We start from the raw sequence: 25,845 nt of genomic DNA, 5'->3' as shown, positions 1-25,845 counted from the left end.
AAACGTGGTTACCAGCTCCTCAGGTTTCCATACCACTAGGAAACAAAAGCTTCATCACATCCTCAAAAGCAAACCTGGCACTAAGATGCCATCAGGCCTTTTCTAGTGAGTTACCAATGTTGTCACAGTCTGAATTATGATTTTCATGGGAAAGATTCATGCATTACATTTTGACAAGTTTTGCTGAATAGCTTTTGAGGCTGCTCAACTTAGGCAGTGCCATCACGGCTGTGAAAACATGACAGCTTGGAGGTTGGTAAGTGTATTATCAGGTGCAGTCAGTTGAGTCAGATGAAAATATATTGTAACTTTACTTAACACATCTGCAGTTTCAGAGCCTGCTGTACATCAGCATCATTGGGTACCATAGATTCACACATCACAAACACTGTCTCCACCTCTCTCACCCACACACCTTCACTTGTGGGATGAGGGGGGAATTTTAACCTGTCAAAATCCAACACAGAAGGTAACTAATTAAAACAGACAACACATAGGTGAGGAGAAGGAAGACAAGTGTGGAGATCTAAGGAACACAGAAGAAAAGAGCATGGGGCCACTGTGCATGGTCTGATGCAGGTTCAATCCATCCAGAGCAAAGCAGCGGCAGCCATTAAGGTCTGTGGCTGTGCACTGGCCCAAGGTGGACACAGGGTTTCATGGAGCTGGGGAAGCCTGATGGAGAGCAGAGCAACCTTGCAGGAGGCGGGCAGCTCCCTGTGTAGTGTGGCAGATAGTGCAAAGAGTGTGCAGGGAGGGCGCCACTTTGAAGGAGGGCTCTCCACTGAGTGACACAAAATGGTCATGACATTTCCTGCACAAGAGCAAGGTGCACAGCCTGGCTAACCCCAGAGGCAGACTGGTGAGCACTCGTCAGAGAGAAAAGGCTGCAGCTCTGGCTAGGGCATCTGCACCATCCATGCTGGTGGTGTCTGATGCCTCCACCCACGTGAAGCTGCTGGAGAAAGAGGCTGCCATGCAGACCAAAGGCTGTGAGAAGCACCTTACCCCTGGGGCAGGGATAGGTGGTGAACCTGCCTGCAAAATGTGTGCCACGGTGTGGGACCTCCTGCAGAAGGCAGCTGAGATACAGGAGATGGTGAAAAGGCTGCAGATCATCAAGGAGGTGGAAAGGGAGATACAACTGGATCCACAGCCTGTAGGTAACCCACAGCTTGTGATCAATCATATGCTCACATGCAAGACCATAACAACAGAGAGAAGACATCCATGCAGGGGAGTGGAAGCTGCTAAATGAATGAAGCAGCAAGAGCAAGAAACCTCCCTCAAAGCCTCAAAATTTGCTGAGGGTACACTCAATCCCCTCATCCAGGTTGTTGATAAAGATACTGGACAAACCTGGACCCAGTACTGATCCCTGGGGAACACCACTGACCACAGGCCTCCAAGTTGACTCTGTGCCACTGATCACAACCCTCTGAAATCTGTTGCCAAACCAGTTTTCAGTCCACCCTACAGACAAATTGTCAATGCCACACTTCCTGAGCTTTTCTACAAGGATATGGGAGACAGTATCAAAAGCCTTGCTGAAGTCAAGGTATAGGACATCCACAGCTATTCCTTCTTCTACCCATTTGGTCATGGTTTCATAGAAGGCTATCAGATTGGTCAAGCAAGATCTCCCCTTGGTAAATCCATGTTGGCTACTCCTGATGACCTTCTTTTCTTCCATTTGCTTCCATCCTCCTCTTGGCTTTACTGCATGAGCAGAATACAAAGGCCATGGGAACTGACTCATGAGCACCAGCCACATGGTCTAGGAGACTGACCACTGTGAAACAAGATTTAACTTGAGACTAAACTTGAAAGATGTTTCTCACTGACTATCTGCAAAGCTCATGAAGAGTCTTGTTTGCAAAATGGGAACTCTTGTTTTCAAAGATTTCTGTTCAGTCTCATTTCAGAGCATTTTGTTTAGAAGGAGTATCTTTGAGTACTTTAAAGCCAAATAAGTGAAAAAAGAAGGAAAAAAAAAAAAGCCAAAACACAAACTAACAATAAAACCCCCAAACATTCCTTCAACATGAATCCTCAGGAGAGGCATTTACCATTTCCTTTCATGAGACATGGATCTGTTAGGCTTGTCAATCAAGGAACTGTTCACCTCTTAACACTGTTCTACACGCACCTTGATGTGGGCTTTTAGAAGAAAATCTAACATGGAACAACTATACAGTACCACTTTTTTCCACAGGTACTAGTTCTGCTACCCAAGCTTTGTCCAGAAGTACATTATACTGGTTCAGTCTGATTTGAATTTGCAATGCAGATGAAATTTCTAATCAAAATACATTTTCTACCATTGACCACTCTTCACTGGCAATTGATTTTGTTCTGGTAGCAATTATCAAAGCCTTCTGTCAAGAAACATCAACAATAAAATGCCAGTTTGCCTTTCCCCCCTATCTCCCCCAATCAGTCTCATTTGGCAAGCTACATGGAACTTGCCTGATAAACACCAGAACTCTTCCCTAACTTTGTCCAACTACTATATTCTACATGTCAACAGAACCCTGCATATTGGTAATCATCTGTAGAATAAGGACTTTTTTAACACCTAATGGAATACAGAAACGAGGACAAAAAGATAACATTTGAAGGTAGGTAGATTAAGATATGCTGTAGGATTCATTCAGTAGCATTTCCAACAACCATTTCAGCCTTGCCTTTCTGAGGGTGCATCTGGCCAGTCTGACACCACACAGAGGAAGAAGAAATCCCAGTTACGCTGTGAGCACAAGTAATCAACAGGTTTGGGCTGCACAAGGCTTAGCAGATGGAACTCAAGTCCTCTATTCCCAACAAGCCACAGCAGCTCACTCAGCAGCTTTCACCAATAGCACCCACTTGATCCTGTCCTTATGCCCTATTAAAATTCAGGGGCAACATCGGGAAACCAAGACAATCCCCTTCAGCACATCAGCTCCAACAGCTGAGACAACTCCCAAGCCCAGCAGCCAGCCCATACACTTGGTCACAGAGGGCAGGTGCAGGGCAGAACACCAGAGATCAAAGGCAGAAACAGAAGCCCAGAAAAGCTTGATGAAGAATGCACATATGCCATGTATACACCTAGCCAGGAAAATGTGGCTTCCTGGGCTGCAGCAAGTAACTGCACCAACTGGGTAGCAGCAGCGTTTTGGAAGCTCGGGCAAACATTATCAGACTTCCAGCATCACACAGACTAAGTGCAACACAGATTATCAATCAATTTGAAGTGATTGGAAACTAGTACTACATACCCAGGACCTAACTGGAAACCAGGGCAGTGTTCTTCTGGGGAGAATTTCCTTGTAATTCACAGACTCACACAGCTAGGACTGAAGTGAGTTTTCCACCCCACTTCCTCATGTCCTCCCTGTTGTCAGGTAAGTAAAACCATAGGGTATGCCATCATGTACCTCTCAGATTCTCTTAAAGAGGGAAGCACCTGCTCCTGATAGCTGAAACCAAGGATCATACAGGTGGGGAATAAGACATGCCCTCTTTGAATTGATGAACCTCCCAGAACAGTTCCTCCACAGCTGAAACTCAAGCCCATACAGAGGAAGAGAGACTTCCCTCACATTGCTGGAGCAGGATAGTCATTTTATCCACTGTTTGTCCTTGGCCAGCCTCCAAGACCAGAGATAAAGACCAAGTGACCTCTTCCTCTTGTTCCTGTGATAACCCTGATTCATCCTTTGCAAGACAAACTGTTTTCCTTGTATGATTCTTTTTCTGTACAGGGGCGACTGATACTGGCACAGGCTGGTTCTCTGATGCAGCTTCTATGCCTGCTGTTGGGGTCCAAGTAGCCACAGTGCATGCCAGTCTTCCTGTAGGTCCAGAGACTTTCTCTTGCCCCTGAGCATACTGAACAGTGATAAGAAGGGTTCAACAGGCATGAGCCAGGCCCCAACACATCACAGTGATTTGTCTCTTGGGAATTTCTGGGCTGACAACATACTTTTCCCAAATATTTTACCAGTTTATTAAACAAAACACCAGACACAACCACTGTCATAGGCACTTGCCCATACTCTCCCACAAACCCTGCCACTCGTTATTATCCAGCCTCTGGGCAGATCTCCAGGTGATATTGTTGGGAAAGACCTGTATTACTCTGGACAAGCCCTAGCCCATCAATTGGGTGAGATTATAGCTGAAGCAAGTGGCTAGTAGAATAGCTGTATCATAACATGACAGCATCCGGTACAGCAATATGATAGCATTAGTCCAATCCACCATGATAAGCATTGCCACAGACAGCACATAGAGTACAAGTGCATAAGGTTTTATGTAACGTAACCAAGGTCGGGCTGCACCATACCAGCCCCAGCTACCTCCAGAAAGCAAATATATCAACATGAGGAACACACTACACAAAAAAACCAAAACAAAGCACACACATATATGGTATTTAGTTCCTCATTATCTCAACTTTTCCAGGCCCCACATTGTGGGCAGCAAAACAGACTGTCCTGGTTTAAGACAGTCTGCTCTAACAAGACTCAGTCCCACCATCAAGAGCAAGTGAAACACACAAGAAGCCCTGTGGGTTGAGGTAAGGAGAGTTTATTGAAAGTAACACAATATACAAATACTGTATACAGCACAGAAGCAGCAGCCACAGAAGCACCACAGCAGCAGGAGCAAGCCAGCTGTAAAACAACCTCCCAACCCTCCCAAAGCCAGCAGCCAGCCAAGTGGAAGAAACCAACAGCCCAAAACCAGAAATCAGAAGCAATACCTAGAAACAGGAAGCCTGGACAACAGCATGGTATTAAATACCATTAGATGGATCAGCTCACTGAACCCGTGCCAGATGGGCACTTCTCTTGGGTCTGGAGCAGGTAAAATGACTAGCTGTCAGCTCTTCCCATCTTCTCCTTCTCCTTCCCAGGTCAGCAACTCAAGACAAACTCCTAGCAAGTTTCAACACTGAGCTATGGACTGAGAAGCAAGTTATGGAAGATTAGATCACTGTTGTATTTGAAAAAGGACCTCCACACCTCCTTGAAATAAAGAAAATGCATCAAACTAAAGGATAAAAAGCTATAGCTTTAAATATTTATTATTCAGTTAAAAATCCATCCCATTTGTAAATAGCTCATAAAAAGGATATAATCTATCAACCTTGAAACAAACGTCAAAATGTGCGTAAATACGAAATATCTTCTCCTCAGTTACTTCTCAAACCTGTGATCAAATGTTTTTAAACCAAAATCCACTGCAACAGTCACTTGAAAACATCTAATTCACTTCCCCACCACAGGGAACGAGGAAAATTAGGTGGCAGCAGTGGAAGAGAAATTTAATCGACTCCAGTATCTCTCTCTCAGCTGTTGAATGGTGTGAGCAGATGACTGTCAATCAAGGCTAATCTCTGCTTTCCCAGAGGCTAAGTGACACCAAAGTAGGCTGCACCGCTGGTGCTTTGCACTACTGTAATACATACACAACCTGCAACTTAGTACAAAAGAAAGATTGCGATCTACACTGAAGGCAAATTTAGCAATGAAGCTTGTATTTTAGGTAAAGCTAGAAAGTCATGCAGAGAAATGGCACCAGTTCCTGCATGCACTTGGAATAGTTTTGAACTTTATCAGCTTTAAACTTCTCTGAGACAAGATGATACTTTGCAAGGTTTCCTGTTGCAGAGCCCCATCACTGCTGATGAATACCAATGGTATGCAGCAGTCGCAAGGTAAAAAGGAGGCCTGAAACACTGCATTCATTATATTCGACCCCTCAAGGTCAGAACACTCTGAAAAGCAATCTCCTCCTTCTGCTTAGTCCGCTTCCTGACCAGATATGTTTCCTCCTGGTAAAGCTACTTTTATTAGCATCTCTGTTTCGATTTTTCTGTACTTGCCTGACTATAAAATGAGGCATTTACAGAGCAAGTCACCTGAGTCGTCATGGCAAATCATTTTTTCTTTTACTGGGATTCCTTCCATGTATACCACATCTAATAAAAAATTACTCCTTTTAAGTTCCTTCACCACTATACTGACAGAAACACCTCTAGTAGAAAGGCATCTTTTTGCCTTCTGTTGCCCATTTCCCTTTATTTTGCCCCCTTTGCATTGGTTTGTTTTACATTCAGTCTCCATGCAGTTTCATTTCTCTTGGGTTCCCAACAATATGGAGGTAGGACTGAGGTGGGAGGTCAGTCTCTCGTCCCTGCTATCAGGTAATAGAATGGCAGGAAATGGCCTAGAACTGTGCCAGGGGAGGTTTAGGATGGATATTAGGAAAAAAATATTTTCTGCAAGAGTGGTCAAGCATTGGAATAGGCTGCTCAGGGAGATGGTAGAGTCACCATCCCTGGAGGTGTTCAAGAAATGTGTGGACATAACACTTTGGGAACATGATTTAATGGCATGGTGATGTTAGGTTGATAGAGGCACTTGATCTTAGTGAGCTTTTCCAAGCAAGACAATACAATTATTCAAAATGCAGAAACTGAGCAGGTATTTATTTCAACAAAACTTTCTCTTCCCTTGTCATAGATACTTTCATGCCACACACTGGATATCCTGCAATATCCTACATACCCTGTAATTTCATAATGCCTCCCATCTCACATCTAGAGATGAATACCAAAGGCAGGTCATACAAAGCAGTTCACAGGTTCCTTGGCTATAGAACACCACACTTTTCCTCATGGCCTGTAGAACCTTTGTAGAGAAGCTTGAAATCTGTGCTCCACCTTTCAACAAAAAGGAGTGGCATGTTTCCTCACTTGCAGGCACACCTAGGGATCTGACGCATTCCCATTCTGCGTCCTTATTTTCATGACAGGGGTGAACATTTCCTGCATCACTCTGGTGTTGACTTATTCAACTTTATTTTTTTCATCAGAGCATGTTTACATGAGCTGGTAATTGTTAGCAGGAAAAATTACTAGCTCAGCCTAGCACTTGTGGCTGGAGCAGAAAAAAGCAGTGTTTTTCAGAGTGTTTTTTTTGCATGCATGCCTGTTTTACTGTACTGCAGGTTGACAGAAGATTTCATCCAAAATTAAACCACAAAGCAATTAGAAGAGCTTAACCAAACACAAGCCATTTAATGCATTAATATCTGACAAAATGGGCATTTATCCCAGAGGTAAATGAAGAGTAGAAGGAAATGCATCTGGGCTGAGACTCTGTTCTAGATGGCCTATGTCCAGTATACAAAAATGTAATGAAAATAAGGGTTGAACAGCTGCATGACTCTCAGCAGGCAAAGAACTTTCTCAGCCAAGTGATTTTCACTGTACAGTGTAACCTCCTGGAGTTGCACCATTCATGTAACAAGGTGGGAACCCCATGCACTCAAACTCTTCCCATTAGCCAAAGGGATTAGCTCAACCAAGAAGTGGAGCAACACTGCAGCAGAGGGGGGGATTTTTCTCCCAAGGATCAGATCTGAAAACAAACCATACAGTCTACTAGGATGATCTACTCAGAGACACTACACTTAATTATTTTGGTCAACATCTGGGAAGAGATCCTGCTTCTGGCACACAAAGAGCTGGCACCTGTGACTAGTAGCCCCATCTCCCCCAAACAAGAGTTCTCATAAGCACCAGCTGTGAGGAGCTGTGCTTCCCCAGATGAGAAAAACTGATGTGAGATGAGAGAAACCCCTAGCAAGAATGCAGCTGCTTCCAGACAGAGATATTAAAAACTGAACCCCAGCAGATTTTTAAGGCTGGAGAAAATAGTGAAATTATGCTGGAAATGTAGGGGGTATGAAATGTGTTTGCATGTGAAATACAACTGTACTTAGGGAGAGCTCAGGATGTGCCATCAGGCAGGAGATGCTCAGGAGCAGGCACCTCTTCCCACTCCAGTCACCTTGTTTTCAAGAAGTTAAGTTTCTGAACACACAATCCAATACTGCAGGCTACCCACAGCCTATCAGGCAACAGATGGACAACATATGTAGACCACGCAACAACATATGACTGACAAAAGCATGCTTTTCTCCCGTAAAGAAACGGCTCTAGTTGGTTCACACACCCCTGCTCACCTCACCCTGCCACTTGAAAGGTACGCTGGAAGCGGAGTCAATACGCTGAATGGCAAGCTTTCACAAGCCACCCCTGGTGACCCTAAAGCCCAGGGAACCATAACTTTTCTTATAGCTACCTCTGAAAGTATGTCTTACTCAGGAGCACAAACTTTCACACAGCAATTTGTTTTATTTAGCAACGAACTAAGTCAACCAACTCTTCTGTAAACATCAGCCCAGACAATTCCATAAACATCTACTTCCCACAGCATGGTGCAATTTCCCAGTCTGAAACCTGGGAGGACTTTAGAGGCTTGCCATCACAAGGGTGTGCTTTAAATTATTTATAAACAAGGTGACTGCACAGTAAGTTCAAGTCAAATTAGCAAGGTAACTGTGTTAAAATCCATGTGCAACACTCAAAATGAAGTACTAGTGATTCTTCCTTACCCAGAGAGGTGCTTTTTCTCAAATAATACTAGAAAGAACCCTAAAAATAGGAAAGCTGAAAAACAACAGCAAACCCCAAAGGATATGGGCTTCATGGTATTCAAGTGCCTGCACAAACTCAGACTGGGAATTTTCCACGACTGCTTGACATAGTGCTATTAAAATATATTTGATCTTGCTCACTCATAATCAGATTTTTATGGCACTAAAATGAATAGAAATGTCTTTGTCTGCCTAAACACAGCCAGTCTCTTATTACTTTTAATACTAGTAACAAATTCACTCATGACCATATGGTAAGTCAAACAACTATTTGGTTTGTGTGGTGGTGTTTTCTGCTTTAGGAACCCTTTATGTAAAATGTCCTAAAAACTGCTGAAAAAACCAATTCTTTCACAAATGCTGAAGCATGCAAGTGTGCAAAGAGAAGCATTATTGGCAAATCATGAAGGGACAGAAGAGGCCTCAAGAAAGCCTCCTTCATCCAAAAGATCACATGCTTGACTTGAACTGCTGTGAGTGAGGCATGCACACAAGAACAAGTGCTTCTTCAGCCCATACCTCTTTTGCAAAACTGGCTCAAATTTGGTCTCCCAGTGGGGGCAAGTGTTCCTATTCCTGTACTACTCTCAGAAGGGTCATTTCAAACTAAGTGAATGCTTTTAAGCATGTCACAAATTATTCAGGCTGCTTTAACCAAAATGGTATTCTTACTTTTCAAAAAATGAAAAGCCCAGCCTGCTATCATTAACCTCAGAGCAGCAGAATATCTGAGAGGCATCTTGCTCTTTGTTACCGGAAAACCCAACTCCACATAACAGTTCTGTTGAAGCTGGTGCCTCTGCAGTGCTATTTGTGACAGCAGGCATCATGAAAAGCCACTTACACTTTATTGCAAGTAACTATAGCAGTAGCAAAGCATTCATCCACTATCAACTCCATATTAGCTTCCTCCAAGCTGTAGCTTGGCTGGTCAGAAGGACTTTGGCCTTAAATAGAACCAATTTTCTTTTCCGAGGAGTCATAAATAATCTCAAAACAGAACAATAGGATTCTCCTTACTGCACACATTACCTTTAACCCCCTATGCAGCATTTAAAATACATCATTCTGCAGGGAGGAACAGAGATTTCCTCACCTGTAAGGAAACTGATTTTGAGTCCTTTGAGCTCCACATCACCTTCATGTGTGCAGGGGGGAAAAAACGCAAACCACAAAGACTATGTCCCTGCTTCTTTACCAAGAAAGTCACTCAGGACTTGGCTCCCTGCTTCACATGGGCTGTAGATCTGGTTTTATTTGTATCAGTGCATGGACAGAGAGAGAGCAAGAGCTTTACACACTAATATCTCTAGTTAGGAAAACAAAAAAATACAATGTTGAAAATGGAAAGTCCTGTAGTATTTTGCAACTAGAGAGCCAACACAAACACAGACTGAATTACTTGTCGAAAGCTGCAATTCTTTGGCAGATACAGTTTAATTCATCCAAATCATACCACAGCATTCACATGACATCCCCTTCCCTCTTGCTCCCAGGCCAGCCTCACTACAATTTCCCTGTTGTTTCAAATACCAACTTCTCTTTAAGTTGTTTGTATCGTTTCATCACAATTCTAGCTGCTAAGACATACGGTGAGTACAGCTAAACTCCAGCAGCATGCTACCACTGAACTGAGACCTTTTGAAGAGAGTGCCAATAAGAATTGTTTTGGTCACATTTTCCGTTCCCTTCATCTTCAGATAGCCAGGAACATGTTTGTTTATACACAAATGTGAGTGTCAGAATTCCTGTGTATATTTTTGGATACACAAATGCTTTCAGGATGCTTTCTCCTCCTATAAATCAAATCCCCACCTCATATTCATGTAAGCAAGTCTTCATCTGCACAGGAAAATTACAAAATTGAGGCCCACAGCTAGAACTATGCAGAGTCACAGAATCACAGAATAAACCAGGTTGGAAAAGACCTATGAGATCATCAAGTCCAACCTATCACCCAACACCACCTAATCAACTGAACCCTGCCACTAAGTGCCTTGTCCAGTCTCTTTTTAAACACTTCCAGGGACGGTGACTCCACCACCTCCCTGGGCAGCCCATTCCAATGGCCAATCACTCTTTCTGTGAAGAATTTCTTCCTAACATCCAGCCTAAAATGCAAAAGTGTTTTAGAACCATAGAATTCTTGGGGTTGGAGGCGACCTCAAGGATCACCCAGCTCCAACCCCCCTGCCATGGGCAGGGGCACCTCACACTAGATCAGGTTGCCCAGAGCCACAGCCAGCCTGGCCCTAAAAACTCCAGGGATGGGGCTTCTACCACCTCCCTGGGTAAACTGTTCCAGTTCCCTCATGGTGAAGAATTTCTTCCTAACATCCAATCTGAATCTACTAATTTCTATTTTTTTTTCCATCCCTCCTAGTCCTATCATTACCTGGCACACTAAAAAATCCCTCACCTGCCCCCGAGTCATATGCTTCATTTTAATTCCTCCATGTCAGCACCCAACTCAAACACCAAACTTCCAGAGGTAATACATAACTTCATCCAACTTGCAAGAAGTTTGCTTGGGGATTTTTTTTTGTACCCTCAGATAAAAGTGTATCCATTTATTTTTTGTCTAAAATTACTTTAGGGACACATTCACAGGAATAAAAGATGTGATGACACTCAGTGGCACTTCTGTCACAAAAAGAAGCTTCCAGAAGAAATTTGCCCAGCAAGTGAATTCTCAAATATTCAAAAGTGAGCTTGGGCTGGTGGTGAATCACACCAAGCCCAAACACATCCGTACCCGCTGTTCCTGTACAGCTTTGCAAGTAACAGATAGCACTGTGCCACAGGCATTGAACATTCCTTGCCCTGTAAACTCAGTTACTACACACCAAAGTATAATGTCACATGCAGCTTCTCCTGCACATTTCTAGGACAGCATAATGTCCAGTTCTTCTTTAAGTCTATTTTCTACACAATGCCTCCAACCTGGTATTTTCTCCTAATAGCAGCTCTTGTCATACCATGTCGTGCCTGAAGGACACAGGCTGGCATGTAATTAGCCAGTCCTAATGCAATTCAAGTTCTTTGGGGCAATTACAACCTACAAGATACCCTCTTCCTTTAATTCCTGACACTGCTTTGCTTAGTTTCTGATAAAAGAAGTCTCGTTGAAACTCGGCCTTCTGTGAGTTTATATGGTAGCATTATTTGTACTCTTTCAAAGCCAATTGTCTCTAGAGGTCAGTTTCCTAAAACATACCCAAAAAACTTATGAAAAAAATCTCCTATGGAACCTCAGAGTCAGTTATGAACATCTCCACTACACAAGTCACCAGTGGCAAATGTTCTTCCCTCGATACATGTCATGTGCTGCACTGGTAAGATGGCTTAACGGCTTCATTTAAAAATTAAATGGAAATAAAAAACCTCATTTCTATTTTTCCAGGAACACATCTGCAAAAAAAGCAAGTCTAAGGCCATGTACAACTCAATGTAACAATCATGCTGAGACAAGCTTAAAACCAGTGGCAAGTTCAAGTCATTTGTTAACAAAGCTACATCTATGTCAAGAACACAGAGACCCAATTGTGGCAGAGACTTCCTGTCCTTGTCCCTGATGATAAGGGCATGGCTGCAGTACAAAAAGAAATTCAACAACCCAGACTGCACAAGGTGTGCCCCCCCCTCCCCCAAGAAAATGTTAATTCCAACATCTGGAGACTGGGAAAAACTGCCTCCCTCATGAAGATGCTCCTTAACCCTACGTGGAGGCCCTGGGGTCTTCAGCACTCTTCCTGGGTCCTTGGGGGAGCCAGTGCATTGCTACTTCACCTTGGTCTGTGACATCCTCACCACCACCACAGCAGATATTCCCAAGGGAGAAAACCAGCCTGCTCCTTGACCAAACTGCAAGTCACATTTTATTTGCCAAAAGACGAGGCCTATTGACCAACTAGGTATATATTAGCTACTCCCTGCACTACTTCCATATTGCTCACATGATTACAGATATTAGTTTAGAACAACATTTAGTATTTTATCAACACTACATATGCACTGACAGAATAGAGACACTGCCCTGCAAGCAACACAACTTATTAGAAGTGAAATTATTCATGTGTTTATTTCAGACTGGGGCCAAACAGCTTTTGCCATTTATGCAAGTATACTTCAAGCGCTTTCTTTGAGCAGAAAACAGCAAAGTGCAGCTATTTTTAAAGACATTTAAAAAAAAAAATATCAGGGCATGACATACCTTACTTTTTACCAAATGGTAAAGATGAGAACAACTTCTCTTTCACCCACCTGAGAGTCTAAATGAGTAACTGTTTATAGCCACTAATGGGTACCACTTCTGAATTTGTTTTTTCTCCTCAACAAAGTATCTTTCCAGTAGGGAATGTAAGCTTTTGATTATTCAGACAGTTTTGTTATGTTTGCTCAGTATGGTTTCTGAGCTGTCCACAAACTTCCCAGGTCACTGAAAAATAAACAAACAGCAATTTATTTTTTCTGCTCCTTCAGTTTATTCCAACTACCAAAGGCTGAAAGAGGGAGTAGATAGAGTAGATATACAAACCAATTGCCTTTTTTTTAGCTTTTAAATAATTCTACACATGCCTACAGGGGTGTGCCATTATCAGTATCAATGAGATGTGGTGGAATAGGTCCTCCCACTGGAGCATGGGAATGGATGGACACAAACTCTTTAGAAAAGACAGGAATGGCAGAAGAGGAAGGGGTGTTGTCCTCTACATCAATAACCAGATAGAGTCCATGGAACTCCATCTGGGAAAGGTTAAGGAATTGCCTGAAAGCTTACATATCAGGGTTAAAGGGAAGGCAGGAGCAGTTACTTTGGTACATCATCTTGAACAAAATTTGGAAGAAAGACAATCATGTGACAACAAAATTAAAGCTGGAATTTCAGTGTCAAAAGTAAACATGGCCATTTTTATTACAATAATATTGCCACCGATGGAGCAGTACAAACAAATGCCAAAGTCATGGGTTTTAGGACATAAATTACTAAGCTTTCTTGAGAATAACCCAATCTCTCCAATAAGCTTAAGTGAAAGTATCCAGAGGCACAGAACTCTTCAATATTGCCAGAAAGCAAAACAAAAATAAGTAAAACTTTAAAAGGACAAGCCTAAGAAGCAAGACTTTCCAGTATGATGGCATTTATAATACCAGAGACACAAGTAGAAAAAAACACCCTCAAAACCTAGAGCTACTAAACCTCCAGCTGGCCTACAGGTTTTTCTCTGACTTTAACAGGAATCTCAAAGCCACAAAACCTTACTTGATACATATGAAAGCAGCAGCCATCAGACATCCTTATTCTGTCCAACAAGGAGGCACCCCTTTGAGAAGTCATCCTGGCTAAGGTATCTTCTCCTGTTCAGAGGCTGACACCAGCTCCTCTTCTTTCCTCAGGAGTGCTCCAGGGGATCTCCAGAGTGATGTGACCATGATCTATTGCTAGACATCTTTGGACCATTGCTGCCTTGAGCCCTTCTTGCCCCTTCAATTTAGTAATCCATATGCACCCACTCCTCTTTCCTAACAAGAGATTACTCCCATCTACACACAGATCAGAAGGCACATCTCTGTGCTTCGAGATAACCACAGCTCATGCTGTGTAGCTAAAACTTTCCAGGAAGAAAATTAAAATAAAATAAAATAAAATCCTCAGGAAAACTGCAAAGTTGTGTGGCCTCTCTGACTTCATAATGGGATTGTGCACTGTGCAGATTAAATATCTGCAAGCAATAAAATGGAGTGTTTCTGTACCGGCACACAAGTTCAAGAAATTGAAATTCAGGGTTACAGCTTGCATTTGCTGTAGCTTCAGAAACACCTAGAATGCAGTAAAAATGCTGCATCACCTCTCAGATAAAAAGAATCTCACAACTCACTGTTTTAACTGTGCGCTCACACACCCCAGTAAGGACTGCTAAAGAACAAGCCACCAACAAAGGACCACCGGATGCTCACAAGAAAATGCTCAAGTTTGGGTCTGCTTGCTGTGCTCCACCAGCTACTGATGGCATCTCCCTCTTAATGCACAAAGGCATCCTACTGGCAAGGGTGTAACTATACAGTAACTGTTTAATACAAATATTTCATTCTACTGCAATTATATTAACTCATAAGCTTCTGCACACACACACATGGAAACCAAACCAAAACAACCAAAAAACCCACACACACCAAAACAACCCCCACACACCAAAACAACCAACTCATTTCATTTCATTTTCCACCACACAATTTCATTTAATTTAATTTCATTTCATTTTTACTACTGCATCAGGGCTGTAGTTACTTAAGATCTGAATCACCAAAGCAAAATAGTGGCAGAAATTATGCAATACAAATAGAAAATAGGAGTAAAGACTCTCAAAACTAACACCAAACAACAAACTGCCTTTTTGCTGCAAGCACTGCACAACTTTATGTCTAATTTCAATCTACTATCTGTTAAAAATTCTCAGAAATGGCACACAAAATGTTATAAATGCAATTGCAAGGGGGGGGAAAAAGTGAGCTGCTGCAGAAATTACATTTTCTAGCACAGATTGGCTGTGTTTGTTTATTCCTGAAAATATCTTATCATGTATCTCAGAGCAGAATCCAGCTCTGAAAGTTTCAACAACAAAGAGCTTGCTTCATTGGACACTTCTCCTGGTAAACAGTCTGAAAAGCAGCAGGAAATGCCACCTTTCAAAGCCCTACTGTAAATGCCGCTCCCATTTTCTTCTAGGGAATATAATTGCACACACCAAACAACCCTATCCATCATATGCATCACTGTAATGAGGAGATAAACCCTAATCACAAAACTCCAGTCTATACTTAATAAGGGGAAGAGATCTAATAAGACAACCAACAAAGCAAGAAGTCTGACCTACAGAATCGGCATCTACTTGTCCCGATGTGAACTCCGGCATCTTGCCAACTTGGCTCCTTTCTGAAGCAAATAAAAATACACACAAACCAAGATGCACAGTTGGGTTTTGCCTTGACTAAAGAGGTCCAATAGAAAGGATCCCCACTGCTTCTGATAAAAAGATAGGTACATTAAACAAAGACATTTGACTCTTTGTAAACAACTCCATTAAAAAAACCACCAAAACAAAACAACACAACCAAACAATCCCATTCTCTTAAATATATCTTTAACTTCAGCTAAGGAAACACTTTAGTGGCACACTAAACAACAGCAGCTAAAAGAGAACCAAGTAATCCCTTTCTGATAATGTTATGAACATTAACACTTACAAAACAAGGAATAATTTTTTCTTATCTCCTGTCCCCTATATCAGTGTCAAAGCAGATCAATGCAAAGGGGAGGCATGAGAATCTTCCCAGAGAAACCCTGCATTTCTGTTAGCAAGGTTGAGAAGGATAACAGATTAATGTAGTACACAACATCAAAACCATGCAAGTAGCACCAGTAGCACCTAGCACCAGTAGCACCACCTTCAGAGGCCAACATAATTTCAAGAACTACAGAAATATTTTCTCTAGATGCTGGAAATTGTTTAAAAGCCTGTTGAAGGTTTGTATGAGAAAGAGGGAGAAGGAGGGCACAGGGTTTGGGGGGTGAACTTTGATGACCACTCTAAGAAACGCTCTACTTTGTAATTCCAGATGGAGTTAACGGCAGCTAGCACTCATCAACCATTTTGAGCCTCAGGACTGTACCTGAGATTATGCTACAGACACCAAAATCAATCCCAACACTGAGATCCAGATGGCAAACTTGGTCAGCAGAATGCCACTCTGTTAGCCATGTCAAGAAGTTGATAACATTAAAAAAAAAATCAATAAAACAGTCTATACTGTTAGCAACTACCCCAGTACAGAGGAAGATGTATCAGGATAAAAAGCCCTTGGGTAAGCTTGCTTAGGGTAGGAATGTAGTTTTGTCCCCTGGAAAAAAAGCAACCACACATTTTCCTATGCTAAAGCCTCCTTACAGCATCTTTGAAACAAAACAGGGACTTATATTAACACACTCTTGTATCACTGACATGTAATAAAGAATTATTAATATTTTCCCAAGAAACTGTCATACCATCAGCCAGGATCATATGTGAAGGCACAGCTTGGCTCCTGAAGCCTGCTGCTGAGCTTCCCTCTGTTCCTTCCTCTTTCCCTCATCTGGAACAAAGCAAAACTAAAACCCAAAGAATTCCACAGAAATATTTAACTCATCTAAGACACAAGTTAAGGATAACACTTATTTATTTGAGGTGAACATTTACCTTTGTTTAATATTCACTCGATCTCTAGTGGGGCTTGCTATAAAATGAGACGACATACTTTCATAGAAAAGAAAGTCTGATACCATAACCAGACAAAACACTCCACTGAAACTATTCAAGTATTTGCTAAAAGGTATTTGCTGAATGTATTAACGTACAAATATGGGAACCCTATTCAACTCTGCAGTCTGGCAGGCCACTAGATGGTACAAGAGATTGATGGTCTATCCTCCAGGATGTTGTCCTTCAGCACACCATTAATCCTAGGAGTACAAGGTACTATACCAGCCTCCACATTTAGGCTCTGATCCAACATGCATTATTGGAAACTGTGTTAAACCCCCTACAGAAGAGTTTGCATAAAATAAATATGTTAACTTGGTCACTAAAACTGAACATGTACCAGCTTCTGCCATGCTTCAAATCTGAAGCAAAACAGGGTTTGTATCAAATAAATTATTCAATAAGGAAAAACATATATTACCAAGTTCCTCCAACACCACTCATGTTTGATATTTCAATCTAAAATAAGTAAATTCAGTCTTCTAAACCTTCTACCAAATAAGGTGGCTTTCCCAGCTCAGACTGAAAGCCAGTCACTTGGCCACCACGGAAAATAGCCCCTAAGCAGATACAATGTGTTTACATTTGCCAGTGTGACTCCAGCTAACGACATCAAAAAGCAAAACCACTATTCGGACGTGCCTGAGGTGACAGTCTTGATCGATGACTTCGCAGAAATGAGACTGGGAGTAGACAATACACTCTCCTCCAGCATCCTCCTACTTCTTACACACACATTTAGAAATACAAGTAATCCTTATACATTCCTTCTGTCCTACCAAACCTGTCCCAGTATACTTTTCAATATCACACAACAAACACTAATTTCTTCTTCAGCACGGGTATAGTTTAGTTCACAAGGCAGATCTGGAGGACAGTTAACATCAGTTCCCATTCTGCATCCAAACTTTGTAAAGCCCTGTCTTTGAAAGAATGGAGTGTTGGAGCTACTTCATGGATTTTAATCAAAAGGATAAGCCACTTAAACTTTATTAATCAGGGGGTTGTCCAAAACAAAGTTGCATTACAGTAAATATGACCAAAGAATATGCTCACATTTCAGGCATAAATAGGACACCTCACAAAATCCTAAATACATTTTTTTAAAAGAAAAATAAAAAGAAAAAATTGCTACTATAAAAAATCTGAACTGATAACACCCAAAAATCAGTAACTTGCCACAAACTGTTGCCCCAACATCAAGCTATCCTACTTCATGTCTTGCTAATGGTTTAAAATGTCATGTAATGATAAATAAAAGAAAGATCAAGAGAAACAAGGATGTCTAAGACATGACCATCTCATACAAACCTAAAGTCATAATAAATCTAGCAAGTTTTTAGGTCACATCCCCAAACATGTGACCTGAGCCTGGTAATTCTTCCCTGCCCCTCCTGCAAAAGTATTCATTCACACTGACTTTCTACAAGCTGCCCTTCTACCAGGCTCCACCTCAAACTATGTTCTGGACTCTGATCACATCCAGGATCTGTGACTCACTAAGAAATAATACCAGCCCCACAGCTGAAAATGCTGGTGAGATCCAACTGCCTAAAAGGCACACTTACCTCTAGAATTGCTGTAACCATGCCAGGTGTGCAAGGGAAAGAACTGCTACTCCTGCTCATGTTATTCACTTGCTAGGGCTTAGGTCTGGATTTGTTCTGTGCAAGCACAGTGGCACTGTATGCACGCACACAGAGAGCCAAGGACCTATCCATTTTCCTTTGGCTATCTTCTGAAGCCCAAAACCACATCTGTGAGACTGTCTTGTCTCACCACACTGAAACCCAAGATTTGGTTAAAAACACCACAGCAGAAGCATAGCATAATTATTGATAAGGGGGGTGTCCAAAACTTTTCCTTCCATCTTTACAGGTATGCTTGGGCAACAAGAACACTGAAAGGCGGCAGGTTTCTCAGGTTACTCACAGAGTCAGAGCACTGAACTCTCCAGGTAACACAGAAAGCTCAAAGCTCCCCTTCCTTTCTGCTTGGAAGAGGTGGCACTTGGAAGAGATGATGATGATCAGAAGTAGTCAGCATGGATTTACCAAGGGGAAATAATGCTTGGCTAATCTGATAGCATTCTGTGATGCTGTAACTGAGTGGATAGATGCTGGGGGACCAGTGGATGTGGTCTGCCTTGACCTTAGTAAGGCTTTTGACACTGTCTCCCATAACATCCTTGTGAGCAAGCTCAGGAAGTGTGGCACAGAAGAAAAGACAGTGAGATGAGCTAGGAATTGGTTACAAAATTGAGTCCAAAGAGTGGTGGTCAATAGTACCAAGCACAGCTGGAGAGCTGGAACTAGTGGAGTCCCGCAGGAACCAGTGCTGGGTCCAGTCCTGTTCAACATCTTCATCAATGACATTGATGAGAGGACAGAGTTGTCTGATCAGCAAGGTTGATGATGATACCAAGCTGGGAGGCTTGGCTGATACCCCTGAAGGCTGTGCAGCCATTCAGCAAGACCTGGACAGACTGGAGGGCTGGGCAGAGAGGAACCTGATGAGGTTCAACAAGGATGAGTGCAGAGTCCTGCCTCTGGGAAGGAATAATAAACTGCCCCAGTACAGGTTAGGAGGCAGTCTGCTAGAGAACAGCTCTGTGGAGAAGGACCTGGAAATCCTGGTGGATAACAACTTATCCATGGGACAACAATGTGCCCATGTGGCCAAGAGGGCAAATGGGATCCTGGGGTGCATTAAGCATGTGTCCAGCAGATCGAGGGAGGTTCTCCTCCCCCTCTAGTCTGCTCCATTGAGACCTCACCTGGAATACTGTGTCCAGTTTTGGGCTCCTCAGTTCAAGAGGGACAGGGATCTGCTGGATTAAGTCCAACAGAGCTACCAGGATGGTTAAGGGACTGAAGCATGTGCCTTATGAAGAAAGGCTGAGAGAGATGGAGTTTTTTAGTCTGGAGAAGAATGAGAGGCAATCTAATAAATGTATATAAATATCTTAGGGCTGGGTGTCAAGAGGGAGGGGACAGGCTCTTCTCCATTGCACCCTGTGATAGGACAAGGGGCAATGGATATAAACTACAGCACAGGAGGTTTCACTTCAACACGAGGAAGAACTTCTTCACTGTGAGGGTCACAGAGCACTGGCACAGGCTGCCCAGGGGGGTTGTGGAGTCTCCTTCTCTGGAGACTTTCAAGACCCACCTGGATGCTTTCCTGTGCAACCTGTGCTGGATTCTATGGTCCTGCTCTGGCAGGGGGGGTACACTCTATGATCTCTAGAAGTCCCTTCCAACCCCTAACATCCTGTGTTACTGTGCTTCCTTCTCTCACAAGAAGCAAATATTTCTGAAAAGCCCATGCCACACAGCTTCAAAAAGACTGGCCAGGCTTTCAAACACAATTCCACTTTACCACACAGCAGGCTGTGCAACTCATACGCAGGGTTCACCAAATGAAAATACATAGAAACAAGACAGTCTGGTTAGAGCAAAATAGCTTACACACAAAGTGCTGACACAAACATACAATTTGCAAAAGGGCCCCCCAAAAAGTAACCATTTCTGTAAGTTGCCACCAAGGGGTAAAAACAAAAGCTGAGACTCAGAAGCAGACAATACTTTTGTAATGATTGGGATTTCATAGCTCTCCTGTAGCCTCACCGAACCAAAAAACCATAAGCAGAGCCTGCACAATGTAGAGCCTCTATTACTAATTTCAATACTTAACACATTTTGCAGTTTTAAGAGAATTCTTGTGCCATTTTACAATGTTTCTGGTGCCAGCAGGGCTGCTAGGCTCCAGCCCAGCAACTCTAGTTGCACAAATATGTTAGGAAAAGCACATGGGAAATACATGTAATAGGCAGTTACGAAGACATGCTACTGATGAGCTGAACATAATTTCCTGACTTACTTTAACATACCTACAAAAACTTAGGTTTTTTTTGCTTCCCCAGCAGTAAGGTAGCCCTGAGTCTCCCTTGACATGTTTTCCATAATACTCTCTAATTAACCTAAAAATAACTATTGGCAAAACAACCGTCAGCTTTAAAAAAAAATAATGTTAAAAAAATACAAGAAGTAGTCACAGCTCAGAAACTTCAGAAAAATGTTGCCAATGTCAACAGCCAAAGAGGCACCATTCCTTCTTGGCATGACTTGGGTGCTCGTAAGTTCTCCAAAAATATAACCTTTATGACATGGCTTCTGGGAAGACAGTTTTGTCCCAACAACCAGCTTGGAGGGCAAGTTTGGACAAGATGAGCTCCCGAAGTTGCTCCCAACCTCAAGCTGGGCCAGCAACTGCCACACTTCTCCTACAACAAAGACAGTAACTGTGGTTCAGCAGAACACACCACATTAGGTATTAAGTAAAGCCACCATGTAACAGAAGGAAGATGGACTTGACTTCTGCATCCACTTCCCATGATGCCCTGCTAAGCACTGCTTCAGAGCTTTAGATACTGAAGAGGCAGTTTGAACTCCCCTTTCCTACCTTGTTGTGCAAAATCTCTTTATGCTCCTTCTCATTTTGAAATTACTCTCCTCCCTCCCTCATGACATAGGCATACATCCTCTTTTAGCAAGGATGCATTCTCGCTGTAAATACGAAGCCTGACCTAAGCTACCACAGGGAGGCTTCTTCCTTGCAAGCACCCTAGCTGTTGTTAAAACATATGGGAATGATTTTTTTCAGGCTGTTTTGAGCAGCACAGCCAAATGGCTATATTGCACACATCCTTATTATTAATTCCAAGTATGGCTCTCTGGCATTTCTGCAGATTTTAACATTCCATATATGCAAATATAACTATGTAAATATATACAAAAAAGTTACAATTCCACCACCAACCTTCCTTCAAACACTAAAAGGTTGATAATCAGCAGCTTGAAACAGTTCTAAAAAGCCTCAGAAAACACTTCTCTTCTGTATTTAGAACACAGTTTTGTAATTACTTTAGTATTTTCCAGCAATAAAAGCATTTTAGGGACCTGAGATCCAAGGCTGACTCTTCTAGGCTAATTCTTTACTCAGTCCAGTCTTTTTTTCTTCTTGTTTTGTTTTGTGGTTTTTAGCCACTGTTTTTGTTGTTGTTGTTTGTTTTGTTTAATTAGTTGAGTTAGAAAACTGAGAATGGAAAATGAGGCTTCTCTGGAGACAGGTGCAACCACTTGTGATCCTGCAAGAATAAAAGCTAATAAACTACTAAGAATACTACGAAAAGGAAACTTGGGAAAGTCAAAAAGTGATAGACAATCGCAGCACCAGCTGATCAACAGGAGTGTGGCATTACTCCACACCTCACTTAACAAGACAAGTCCCAACAGGAGCACATCTTAGTCAATGTACACGTTCCTACACCGCGGCAGCGTGTTACCCAGTATTTTGTACCAGTGAGCATCATTGTGTACTAAGAGCAGGTTATAATCAGCATTCAGTTGTGGAAAATAAGAGAAACAGTAATGCAGGGCACTTCCTTTCTGTAACACCTTTTCAGTTGTACAATATTTTTCTGCAACAGTCAAACTGAAGACAGCCCTGCCCCCAGTGCAGTGAACAGAGGCTTCCTGGTAAAGCTAAGAATGACCCCGATGAACTGCTATTATATACTCATCTCACCCACCAGCTTTTCTGCCAAAACACAGCTGTATCAGCAGATTTACATAGCTGATGAAGGAAAGCAGAGTAGAGGTCTTTTTACCTGTGCCTTTCATCCAGCTTCCCCTTTCTTCCACACACTGTAACTTATTTTAGCGAGAACAATAATTCTCTCAGATAAGTCAGCAAATATTTTTGTAAGAAGCAGCTGCAGGATGTCTGCCTCACAAATTAAATTACCCAGCTAGTGGCTCAAGCCAGTGGATTTGACAGACGTTTTTCTGTGGTAGCTGGGTCAGGCCCAGTGCATTTCTGATATTGTGCCTCATGCTCCCAATTGGGAATTTACATATGCTCCAGTGTGAGGAAAGGAAAATGTTTATACTTATGGGTGGGACTCTGGATGCAGATTAAAGTCAAGGTGCTGTATTTACTGATCTTGTAAAGTAATACCAACACGTTGAAAGGGAGTAACGAGTTCTTAAGAAAGATCAAAGTCTGCATGCAACAACCACAAATTAACATAAATACATGCTGAAATACTAACACAGACTGGCAAAATTTACTTGCATTTTCCCCTGGGCAAGTAATTTTTGCTAATAAGGGACTCAAACATCATTAAAACTCTTCTTCACCTTTATGCAGGGCACGCTACAGTACTTTGTGTTACCGTGAATGAGCCTTTAGATTAATTTTGCAAGGCTAGGTTAATACTACCACATTGCTCACAGCTTGCAATCTTTTGAAAGGCAAAGACTATATCCTCTACAGTGGGGGGAAAAAAAAGAAGAAAAAAGAAAGTAATACTGCTACTTAACTCAGGCTTTTTTCCTTATTGCACTTGACAGAGCTTCTGTTGTCTGACAAATGAAAAGCTAACAAGCGGTCAGGTGTGTGGCCTTTTTATTTGACTAATTACGATTCTGGTAAAGAGATCACCAATTTTTCTTGTAGGAGCATCAACAGCAGCACCAAGAACATGAGGGAAGTTATTTCATGAGGGCAAAAGACAGTTTTGCAGCCTAATCATTGTCCTGTAAAACAGATGTCTGGCCTATATTTACAGCCCTGACAGTGCAACTGCTTCAGCAAGAGGTGCTATTAAAGCAGTCATGCAGTCAGTCACCAGTAGCTACCATCCAGATGCCAGCTTTGCCAGCAATCACAAGAACACCACATGCACAGAAGTCACGCCATTTAATACTGGATGCTTTATGTTCATAAGGCTGGGTCAACACTGGTGGGCTGTACCAATTTGGTAAAATACCTTTATATAAAGTTCAGCTAATTTAAACCAGAACAGGACCCAAGTTTTGATTTTTTGCGTTTATCCTGAGTAACAAATGTGTCTTTGATTTTGTTTCCTCACTCGACGTGATGAAGTTATCAAGATCCATATGGTGAAGCTCAAACCACTTTGAAGAGCTAAGTAAGCCTTACTGCTTCGCATTTTGTGTCATAAGATTTTGTCTACACTTAGTAACATACACTGAATAAACCTTGGAAAGACCTTGGAAAGCGACTAACAGCAGCTCTGTTTCTAAAACCTCCATGAAACGCCTATGAAACGCAGCAGGAGTATACTCCCCAAGCGTCATGCAGGGAAACCCGGAGGAAGGAGCCCCCTAACTCCTTTCCCAGACACCGTTTCGGAGGCTGCCACGCCACCGGCAGCGGTGGCAAAAGGGTGGGCAAGGACCCGTTGCAGCCCCGCCGGAGTCCACAGTAGCCTCTTTCCCGGGGGGGGCCGCCTGGACGTCCAACGGGAAATGCCACCGGTGGGCACAGAGAGGCAGCGTGGGCTCGGGCCGCGCAGCGAGCACAGCCGCTGCACCGGCGCCTCCAGCCCTTGCCCGCTCTAATGAACACCAAATTAGCGCTGAGAGCCTCTCCCGGAGAAAACCGGCAATAACCTCCACTCCATGTCGGCGGCGGCGACTTTTGCCCCCGCGCACAGCAAGCGAGGCTTATGATTTGGAAGGACTGCGTGGAGTGGCAATCTCCTCCGCCCTCCCACCCCGGACCCTCCCCACCCCGCCGCAAGCCGAGATACTTAGGGACACAAACACGACGCTTTCCGGGAGCCCCTTGCCATAAAGAAGGAAGAGTAGCAGGAAGGGAGAAAACAAGATCCCGCCGGCCAGTGCTCACCTCCACCAAGAAGTTGTCCATGGTGGCCCTTCGGCCCGCCCGCGGGTGCGCAGCGCCGGGACCCAGACGCGAACCATGTGCCGTCGCCCGGCCCAGCTCGGCGCGGCTAGGCTCGGCTCGGCCCGGCGCCACAGAGCCGCCTCAGCTGCCGCGCCGCTCCATTGCACCCCAGCACCAGCCTTTGTCCGCCCGCCCCCTCAAAGCTGCTCTCCCGGGCGGTCCGGGCAACGCATAACAGCCACAGCCAGACGGGGGAGGGAGCAATAGGAAATGAGACTCCCGCCGCCCTACGCTCCTGCCCCGCGTCCAGGGCCGCCCCGTCCCGTCCCGGCGAGGCAGGGCAGAGGCGGAGCCAGGGCCGCGCCGCTCCCAGCGCCGCGCCCCCGCCCCGCCCCGGCCGAAGCGCGGGCAGCGATCCGCAGGAGGCCCTTGTCCCGCTCCGTCTCGCTGCTGTCCCGCGGTTCGGCTGTTCAGCGGTATTCTTTTCCGTCCGTCCGCTCCGCTGCGCCTGGACAGCTGCTCGGGGCACGGGAACCCACGACCAAATGCGGAGCCCAAGGAGTGCGGACGCTCGCGAGGAGCGAGAGGCTGCGACGTTCTGAGGTGCTGCACAAAGCCGAGCAGAACGCTGCCAGCCAGCAAAACTTACTGAGGAACTTAAATGTCATTTGAAGAATATATACCTGCAGGCCTGCGCTGCCTACAGCACGATGTTAATTCAGTGTGTGGCAAATTTGTGTACGGGCTCTTGTAGGTTTATTAAATAGATATTGCAACTGCCATTACTCAATGCTGAGAGAGCAGTGCAGATGGATATAACTTTTGGGCCACCTCCTAGAGCTTCTTTCAAGCAGCCTGCACTATATGATTTCCATCTCTTTGCATATCTGCAAAGCAGGAATGAAGCGTTCACCTCGTTGAAACGTTTCTTGTTCTTCATTTTGGATTCACGCTATAGTAAGTAACAGCACAAGGAACATGCCAAAGGAGAATAAATCGTTCAGATAGGGACTCACTTCAATCATAATATGGAAAGAAATGTACTAAAAATTGCATTACAGCCATAAAATGAACACATTATTCATGTTCATTTTGGTCACAGGCAGTATCCTAACACTGGGATCTTGAGCATCTAAGTACAAGAGACCAGCCCTGGATATCAGAAACAATGTACATTAATCCTATGTCAATCCTAATTTTTTTAAGATGTCCCAGGAGCTAACATGTAGAGCACAACAAGCACTGATAAAAAGAGCCAGTTTAAGAATACATACAGTATACAAGGATAATATTCTTTCGTCTTTGTTTCCATATATCTAGTGTAAAAAAA

At 43.3% G+C, this 25,845-nt stretch overlaps 1 protein-coding gene across 1 annotated transcript in view; it reads right to left on the bottom strand.

The window, feature by feature from the left end:
- The window catches only part of MYO10 (myosin X), a 172,692-nt gene extending 147,911 nt beyond the window's left edge, over positions 1–24,781 (bottom strand). The window contains exon 1 of the mRNA XM_068161975.1: positions 24,516–24,781. Within this exon, the coding sequence (XP_068018076.1) occupies positions 24,516–24,536 (21 nt within the window). The 5' untranslated portion in view covers positions 24,537–24,781. The remainder of the gene's footprint in view (positions 1–24,515) is intronic.
- Positions 24,782–25,845: the final 1,064 nt, after the last annotated feature.

This window comes from Melanerpes formicivorus, unplaced genomic scaffold (genome assembly GCF_026170545.1).
Source record: "Melanerpes formicivorus ecotype bairdi unplaced genomic scaffold, bMelFor1.0.p_v2 SCAF_61, whole genome shotgun sequence".
NCBI lineage: Eukaryota > Metazoa > Chordata > Aves > Piciformes > Picidae > Melanerpes > Melanerpes formicivorus.
Note: the sequence above shows the minus strand (reverse complement) of the source record. Positions and strands in the feature narration are given on the sequence as shown.